Raw genomic sequence first — 10052 nt, forward strand, 5'->3', positions numbered from 1 at the left:
TTATCCAAATGCATTAAGATAAAAAAAACTTCTGTTTTTATAAGCCCTTTAAGGATTCTCCAGTCCTATCCTTCCCAATATGTGTCTGGCTAGCTCGAGTTGGGTAAAGGCATTTCCCAAAACCTTGGCTCATTAAAGCAAACTTAAAGCAGAGTTCCAGCTTTTTTTTTTTTTTAAATATCCCCCATGATGGTCGCACGTAATGCTATTCATAATGGAATGTGTATAAAATGTAGGTATTGTTAATCATGATCTTATAAAATAAACTCATGTTGTAGTCCCCAGCGAGCACGCGTCCATCTTTAGTGTGGGCATCTGAAGCCCACTCGTTCCTCCTTCCAGGCTATAAAAAATGCTGGCTACCCAGCATGTACCTCCCGATCTTGCGCACGTGCATATAGTTCAAAGCGTGGCACGATGCTACAAGCAGCAGATGCCCATTGACTCTTGGGATTGATGACACTCATATCCCAGGAGCCTTCGGGGTGGACATGATGAACCTCGCCATTGGGGTTAAAGAAAATACCTGGAACTCTGCTTTAATAGGCCATTTGGGGCTTTTCAATCAAATCGATTGCTAATTGATGTAATGCTAACCAGAGTTACCAGTTCACTGGAGAACAGAGAAACGCTGATGCAGTTTTAAGGGATATTATTTTTCTGAGTTCCTGATCCAAAAGAAGTCATGTAGTTGGAGGCCACAGCTAGACTTCAAATGGCTAAAACAGAATTATGGACCATTTAAAAAATGAGTCATTACAATGAATCATCCCCCCTATATAGCGGGGGGTCAGGCATTTAAAACACCTTACTTGCATATGCCAATACACAGTTCTAGAAATGTCTTGTGTCACAGTAGATGTTTTACCTCTCTAATTCTTGTTTGCCATTCAGCCTCTCTACTGTCTCCAAACAGCTTTCTCTTGGTCATAAACAGAAGGGTTTACAGATATTTCGTTATCTCAGTGACATTATGCTTTGAGTCAAGGAGAAGGTCTCTCTTTTGATACATTGGCAGAGATCACTAAAGGATAATTTAGCCATACACTTAAGTTTTTTCATTCACCCGCCAGGCTGAATAATGAATGAAAAACTAAAAATCCTCCATCCACTCAAATGAGGTGTGTAGGAACCATACAACTGTTTACCAAAAAATCTGGATATCCTCCACTATTAGGAACAGCCTGTGGTGGTAAGACATGAATGGTCAACTCTCTCCAATCTTCTTTCTGTATACCTCATCAACTAGACTATCCAATGCAAACGTAGAATGGAGGCTTCCTGTGTTTTATGCCTCAGAAATGATTTTGGTTTATCTGCAAGCTACATCATGTATAGGAATTCTGAACAATTTTTTTATTGGTTCCAGTATAAACAAGGATCAAACTGCCTTAACAAGAACTTTTTCTACCAGTATAGTGAATACAATCAAGCAGCGCTATAAGGGATAAAACCCACCCTCTGGCATTGAATAGAACAGTACAATTTACCAAAGAGGTTTCTAGATACTAGGAGACAATGTCAGGGGTTTCAGGATCCTGCATCATCGATACAAATTTTTTTTTAAAAAACATAATTACCGTCGCATACAAAGGACTTCATACAATCCCCAAAAAGTTGCAACACTGTGTAAAATATCCATAAAGAAAAAAAAAAGCATTGATTTGAAAAATCTCATAGCCTATAATTTTATTCACAACAGAAAACATATCAAATGTTTAAACTGAGAAAATGTACCATTTTAAGAAAAAACATTTTTTTAAATTTTGAAATTGATGGCAGCAACACGTCTCTGAGTTAGGACAGGGCAACAAAAAGCTGGCAAAGTAAGTGGTAGTAACAAGGAAGAGCTGGTGGAGGAACATTTTGCAACTATTAGGTTAACTGGAAACAGGTCAATGATTTAGTATAAAATGAGCATCTTAGAGAGTCAGAGGGTCTAAGAAGTAGAGATGGGTAGAGGTTCACCAATCTGTGAAAAGCTACATCTAAAAATTGCCAAACAATTTCAGAATTTTCTTTCTCTATATAAAATTGCAAAGACTTTAAATAATATCATCATCTACAGTACATAATATCAAAAGATTCCTAGAATCTGGAGAAATCTCTGTGCACAAGGCCGAAACACAGTATTAGATGCCTGTTATCTTCAGCCCCTCAGATGCCACTGCATGATTCTGTGATGGACATCACTGCATAGGCTTAGGAATACTTCCAAAAATCACTATCTGTGAACACAGTTCATGGCGTCATCCAAAAATATAAGTTAAAGTGGTAGTAAACCGCATTTTTTTTTTTTTGCAACCTGCAAGGCAATATCATAATGTGCCAATATGCAATCGCATACTAGCATATTATGTGGAACTTGCCTGAAAACGAAGCCCTCCAGCGGCATGTGGTCACCGCTGAGAGCGCTATCTTCACCCGGTCTTCCGAGTTCACGGACTCCCACTGTGTGAGTGGCCAGAGCCGCAATGACATCACTCCCGCTTATGGCACAGGACTCTGAAGGAATGGCCCGGTGTCCGTTCCTTCAGAGCGCATGCGCCGATGCTGTGCATGTACAGTAAATATATCCTGAACAGTGCATGTTTAGGAGATATTTACAGTACCTATAGGTAATGTAAATATTATAGGTTTACCTACAAGTCAGAGATGGGAGTTTACTTCCACTAAAAAGCTCTATCATACAAAGAAAAAGCCATATCTGACCATGATCCAGAAACACCGCCATCTTCTCTGGGGCTAATCTAATTTGAAATGGTCACATCCTTTGGACCTTCCGCCTTGTTAAAAGCGTTCAGTTAAAAACTCCATCTCTGATGTTATGGGGGTGCATTAGTGCGTATGGAATGCACTTCTGGAAAGGCACCATCAATGCTGACAGATAGAACAATGATAATAAAAGATTCAGCGCTGAATGAATATAAAACTGGACCAGCAGCTGACACTAAAGTGTAATCCAACACCCTCAATAAATAAATAAATACTAGTGTAGCGCAGTCCGGTATCTGAAAATTATGACAATTAAATAAATTCTTAAAACGTCACAAACATTTTTAAAATGTATAGTAGTAAAAAAAAAAGTTCATAAAAGGTAAAATTCAAAGATGATAGGGAGAAAAACACACAGTCCACTGGTGATCCGGTGAAATAATTAATATGTGTGACTTGAGTGCTCATAAAATCCCTTCACCCGGCATTCTCTGCCTCTCACCTCCAGAACTTGACCCCACAGGGTCTAAAAGCATAGATCAATCTCCACGAAGATCAGCCAAAACGATAATTAACAGGACCAGATCGATACCTCCAGCCTAACGATGTCTCAAAACCACAGAGGATACTCTTTCCCAAAATGCTCCACAACATAAGGGTAAAAAGAAACAATCTAGTGCTCTCTGTTGCGGTAATCACATATTTATTGCTCATAGTATGATATTGCACTTACATTGTGTCCCGGTATTGTTTAGCAAAATAATAGTAGAGCATGCAGCGTGCTGTGAAGTGTCTGGCTTCCGCGTTGTATGACCGACAGACCGAGTGACCAATCCCCTATGCTGACAGATAGATCTAGGTTTTAGTGCAGCATATTCTACCAGACATTTTTTTTACAGGGAAGGTCTTGCATATTTCAGCAGGTCAATGCTAAACTGCATCTTTGACAACAGCATGGCTTCCTAGTAGAAAAGTCTGGGTCCTTAACTGGTCTGCCTACAGTCCAGACCTTTTACCAATTTAAAATATTTGGCACATCTTGAAACAAAAAATTACTGTAAAGACGACCCAGGACTGTTGAGCAGTAATGCCTCGTACACACGCAACGATTATCGGCCGTCTTTTGTCCAGTGTTGTTGTGTTGGTTGGAATGTGCTCTAGACTGCGCACAAATTTTCTCGGCCAACAAAAACCATCTTCAGAAGTGATGTCACGTGCTAGTTTACTTTCCGTGTGTTTTTTCTTCTCTGAGTATGCCTAGTCTTGCTCATCAGATTTTTGTCTGCCGAAATCTGTACTGAATGACGGAAAATTGGCCGTTATGTTGATGGCCAACAAAAATTTTATAGCCTGCACACCAGATTTTTTTCGGCCGAAAAGTCGGAGTCGGTTGTTGAAAGCATCATACTAACAAGCCAAAAATCGGCCGATCAGACGTTGGCCGAAAATTCACGGCCAACTATCAATGCGTGTGTACGAGGCATTAGAATCCTATATCAGACAAGAATGGGACAACAATCCTCTCCCAAAATTCCAGCAACTGGTCTCCTCAGTTCCCAGATGTTTACAGAGTGTTCAAAGAAGAGGGAATGCTACATCATGATAAACATGGCCCTGTACCAACTTTTTTGAGAGGTATTGCTGCCATCAATTTTAAAATTCTTATTTTCTCTTTAAAATGGTACAGTTTTCTCAGTTTAAACGTGATAGGTTTTCTATTGAGCATAAAATATGGATTTATGAAATTTTCAAATTGCATTGTATTCTGGTTTTATGTAGATTTTATTTTACACAGCAACCCAACTTTTTTGGAATTATTATTTGTCCTTTGTATGCTGCCATGGAACTGTAAAGAAAATGGAAAATTGTATCAACATACAAGAATATCAAGTCTTTATGGTAGCATAGGATTCCCCTCACTACCCTTTTTACAGAAGACACAAAGGGTGCTAGGAGGAGGGAAAAGAAAATGCACGCCTTGTAAGAGGCATTACCATCCTTTGTGGGAGATGGACTGTTCCTAGGATTTTTGTTGAACTTGGACATGTCTTTTACTATAAAAATAAAGTGGCAAAGACACTACGCATCTGTATGTTGGCATGGAAATCACAAAAAGAAAATGTGTAGAAATTACAGTTTTGCATTTTATATGAAAGGGTCCTGTCCATGCAGAAGAAAAAAATATTTGACCTTTTGCTTGTAATTTAAAAAAGAAAAAAAAAAAACCTGTAAAATACTTCTCCACTGCTGGCAGATATAGCACCAATATTGACACTCAAAAAAAAAAAAAAGCCATTAAATTGTATTAGTTCGAGTTTTTACTTTGCGGATACCTGAAGACTTAAACAATTCTGTAAATCCCCTGGTACTCCTAGGTTTCTCTACTGGCCAGTAAGAGCCCAATAGTGAGGCTTAGGAAGCAATGCCAAGGTCACCATTTCTTGATAAAGTCTAGTATCCTATCAAATACCAGGGACAAAGGTATAGGCATCATTTTATACAGGAGTATAGCTACATTTGTTTTATTTAAACCAAAGTTTATCTATTCCTATTGATCCTTAGGCTGTGGTGGAGGTAGTAGGTTTTCATAAAACACAAACTGTTTTGAAATTTTAGAGATGCAAGATTTCTATAGTTTACTGAAAAAAAATGGAAATCATTTTATTTTAAAGCAGGCCTTAAAAACCATCCCAGACCTTCCTTTCCACGCCAAGGTGCCAGCTTACCCATCGGAGTTACCAAAACTTAATGTACCAACCCTAACAAAACCAGTCTCCTTCCCATCATCACTGAAGTTTCAATCGGTGTTCCCACTCCATGGAAAGCTACCCATAATGCCAAATGTCAAGTACATAGACTCTAAGGTATAGTACCTTTGCGGTTGATCGTCTCTGGTGGAAGGATGTACAGCTCTGTATTAACCTGATTATGTTTTATGTTGACAGTTTGAAAACAATCAATATGGGAAGGCACACGGGAAGCCATACCACTTACCATCGCTAGACAGAAAAGGAGGAGGTCTTTGATCTTCTATTACAATCTGAACTCATGCGCAAAAAAAAAAAACGTAGTGCCTTTGGTGAAGAGGAGTGGACATTGTAAAAGAGAACTTGCTACTTTCTTGGGGATTTACCATCCAAAAAAAAAAAAAAGAAAACTTTTTAAAAGTAAACCTGTGAGTACAGATATTTGCTAAGCTTTCTGTTATACTTCAATGCCAGTTTGTGAAATTAAAACCCCCAAATGGCTATTACCTGTGAGCAGGCTGAGGCAAGATCAAAGCTTGGGCCTTCATACTCAATCGTCAGCGCTAGGATGAGAGCATGTCATTGCCTATGCCCCCCTCTTACAGCATCTTCTATAAAATCAAAGGTGCTCTTTACCCACGTTTGCTTAAATTATTGTATCTACATAGGACATCAAAAATTCATCATATGACCAACTAGGACAGTGTGGTTATAAGCCATGGGCTCACCCCTCTCTATTGACCAATCATTAAGGTGGGCTTCCTACCTGACCAATAGTGAGTGACAAAAGGTGGGGCCAAGCCAATGCCATTTCCTTCTTTTCAGGGGAGCCCTGGGCACTATTTAGTGCAACAGTTTAATAAATATTTGTGCACACAGGTCTAAGTTTTCCACTATAAAATGCTTATTCTCTTGAAAAGAAAAAAAACATGTAATCTATTTTACGCAAACTTCACTTTAGCATAGCGGCAACTTTTTTTTTTTTTTTATTCCATTTGAGTGTTTTAAAAAGTGATTTTTTTTTATACAAAAACTGTAAATGATTATTTTTTTTAATTAAATGTAAAACCTGAAAGTATTAACTTTTTTTTTTTTTTTTTACTAGAGTATTTTTTTTTTTTTATCCAAATCCATTAACATTCTCCATTATATAATGTTATCATATCTTGCACGGTTCGTTGCTTTGTAATCAGCCATCTCATTTGTATTATGCTTTAACAGCAAAAAGAACTCAACATTGTATCACTGATGTGCAACCTAATAATATTCAGAGTCTGGTTGGAAAGATTTAAAAAAAAAACCGCCCTTTATATTTTAAATGGTTTCCGCCTGCAAGGACTCTCCATGTTTTTAAACAAGCCAAACTAAAGAACCGGATCCATATTGAATCTAACTTTTCAATTTAATAACCCACAGAAGCATTAACCCACCAGGATGACAGTAGTTAAAACAGTTTGTGTCATAGCCAGCTGGCGGTATATATAAATGTAAAATTTCCCTACTGGATTTAATGTTACATCAAGGCAAACTTTAAAACACACACAAAATCAAATAAATTGAAAAATATACACATTTAAATTCTAGGCCAGATTTACAAACAATTGAAGCCAGATGTGAAGAAATACTAGAGTCTAGAACAGAGAATGAAACAGAATTACTGAACAGATAATGAACAGCGATATAAAGTGCCACAGTGACTGGTCATTTCCTAGAAATTTTACTATAGAATAACTCCATCACATAATTGCATACTGTAGTGCACTAAAAGCAGCTGTACAGGGTGTGAGCCTGAACAATTAGATTATATATTAGTACAATATAAAATAGGTCCTGTCTAGCAGCAGGGTGGATAATATAAACACAATTAGGAAATAATGGGATTTTTGACTTACTGTAAAATCCCAATTCTCTGATGTTCATTGACAGATGCAGCTCCTTAACTTCAGACTCATTGAGTTATACTGCCCCCTACAGGAGTAGGACACTAGGCAGAAAAGGAATCTGGCTACCCCTATGGGCAGTCCCAGGGGTATACTCCCTCTATCTGCTATAGGTACTCAGTTTAGTTACAAGCAGTGTCAGAAGAATTACAACTCCACAGAGGGGTGGGTGCTGTGTCCGTCAATGAACATCAGAGAAATGGATTTTACGGTAAGTCAAAAATCCCATTTTCTCTTTCGTTCATTGACAGACACAGCTTCTGATCTTCTTAACCATCGGGATGTCCCAAGGCAGTGTTAAACATGAGGGGTGGAAACAGAAAAAAAAAAAAATTCCCCAAGGCTAAACAGTAGCCAACCAGGCAACAGGAGTTCAACCAAAACAACTGGAGCCCACCTGAAAAACAAAAAAACCATGCACCCTCAAAGAAGATCAGGTCCTCTAAAACAACAGCCTGCAAAACCTTGCGGCCAAAAGAAGCATCCAGAGATGCCAACACATCCACTTTATAAAACTTTGTGAAAGTGTGCACAGGTGGCCGCCTTGCAAACCTGCGTCACTGATGACGGAAGGCCCAGGAAGCACTAAGCGCCCGAGTAGAGTGCGCCTTGACAGGGAAAGGAGGAATCTGACCCCTGATGGAATAGGCTTGAATAACTGTCTGTGACCATTTCCAGATGGATCAACAGAGGAAGCGGACAACCCTTTGAGGCCTATCCATGAGCAAATAGTGAGTGACTTCCTAAAAGATGCCGTAGCTGCCAAGTACACCCTAATTGCCTGGACCACATCCAAGGCATGCAAGGCAAATTCCTTTGGATGTTTAGGCCTGGCACACAGGGAAGGCAACAAAATGTCTTCATTGAAATAAAAATCAGAGGCAATGTAAGCAAGGGAATCTCCTGAAGATTCTCAAAGGGAGGCAGACCACACTGGAGGAACCAAATGTGGGACACCCTGAAGAAAGGTATGCACCAGGGGATGCATGGCCAAGGGTCATTGGAAGAAGACCAGGAAAGCCAACACCTGGCGCTTGATGGTACTCAAGGCCAATATCTGTTCAACTCCCTATTAAAGGTCAAGATCCAAGCCACCATCCAATGGTCCAGACACAGTCTGATCGCTCAGAGTTCCAATACATTGATCGGTAGTCTGGAGTCTTCCAGTGTCCAGATCCCCTGAGCAGAATGTTTGCCAAAGACGATTCCCTAGCCGGACAGGATGGCATCGGTGGTGATCACTGTCCAATACAAGGAGAGGAAAGATTTTTCCAGCCGAAGTGGCGGAGAACAAAGCCACTATATCAGGGACTCCTTCGTTCCCCGGCTTAGCCAGGTCAATTTGCCCAGAGACTGCTGAGTTATGTCCCATTGGGCCAGAATTTCCCTTTGCAGGGACCTCGCATAGAACTGTGCAAACGGAACCGCCTCGAAGGTAGACACCATCAGGCCCAAAACCGGCATGCAAGTCCGGAGGGATGACCATCTGCTGGATAGCAGGAGACAAAAATTACAGCCTCCAATTTCTGGAGTTTGTCCAGAGGAAGGGGCACTCTGGCCAAGACCAAGTCCAGAGTCAGTCCCAGATAGTCCAGCTTTGGGGACGGAACCAGAGCAGACTTTTGAAAAGTCATAATCCAGCCAAACTCCCGCAGAGTTCGTATAGTGATTTCCAGGTTGTCCACCAGAGCAGTAGAAGAATTCGTTCACAGAAGGTCGAACGTAGCCCAGTACCGCAATCCCCCGTTGGATTAACAAAGCTAGCACCAGGGCTAACACTTTTGTGAAGACCCAAGGAGCAGAGACAAGAGACCAATGGGTAACGCCACAAACTGATAATACTCCTCTCCCACAAGCGGAGGAAGCGCTGGAGACTGGCAGATATTCGAATGTAAAAGGTAAGCATCCTTGTTGTCGATAGAGGCAAGAAAATCCCCGTGATGCAGGGATGCCACCACTGTTTGAACGGACTCCATTCTGAACTTCTGCACCTGCACAAAGCAGTTCAGCGCCTTGAGGTCCAGGATTGGACACACCTTGCCTTCCTTCCTGGGAACTGTAAACAGGTTTGAGTAAAAACCCTGAAAACGTGCCGAAGTCAGAACCGGGACAATCACCCCTTGAAGCAATAGGTCTTGTACCTCCCCAAAACAGACCCTGTAAGCAGTCCGGGGAAAGGCGCAAGTTGGAAGGAAAGAAACTTGCCGGGGAACAAGAGCGAAACTCGATCTTGTAGCCGGACCAAATTACTTAGTGTACCCACTCGTCTTGTACCAGGGAAGTCCATGGGTCCAGGAACCAGCGAAGACATCCCTCCCACCCCAATTCGGGTGAGGGTGCACCTTCATGCTGAAGGAGCCTTTTCTGCAGGTCTGGAGAAGCCTGCTCTCGGCTTGCCAGACCAGGTTTGTTTGGATCCTTCAGGGGAGGCCCTGAAAGGGTAGGAGCCCTTGACAGTCAACCCCGAGGGACAAAAAACAAACTTATGAGCCGAGGTGGGCCCATGTCTACGACAAGGTTCCTTGCCCTTAGTAGCCCCCTGTGAGACCTTAAACAAGGTCATCCAGGGTAGCTCCAAACAGGCAATCTCCTTGAAAGGGAAGATCAGGTAAGGCCTTTTTTTTAGAATTCTGGTCCGCAGACCAGCATT

General features: G+C 40.9%; 1 protein-coding gene across 3 annotated transcripts in view; it reads left to right on the forward strand.

The window, feature by feature from the left end:
- MOK (MOK protein kinase) overlaps nt 1-6051 on the forward strand; it is a 64614-nt gene extending 58563 nt beyond the window's left edge. The window contains exons 11-12 of one of the 3 annotated variants that reach the window (XM_082242680.1): nt 5388-5579; nt 5661-6051. In XM_082242680.1, coding sequence (XP_082098806.1) covers nt 5388-5579; nt 5661-5741 — 273 coding nt within the window. In that variant the 3' untranslated portion in view covers nt 5742-6051. Of the gene's footprint in view, nt 1-5387; nt 5580-5660 lie in introns of those variants that run through there. The other 2 variants (XM_082242681.1, XM_082242682.1) reach the window with 2 other exon arrangements.
- The last annotated feature ends 4001 nt before the right edge of the window (nt 6052-10052 follow it).

Source organism: Pelophylax lessonae (assembly GCF_965119305.1).
Source record: "Pelophylax lessonae genome assembly, chromosome: 13".
Taxonomy (NCBI): domain Eukaryota; kingdom Metazoa; phylum Chordata; class Amphibia; order Anura; family Ranidae; genus Pelophylax; species Pelophylax lessonae.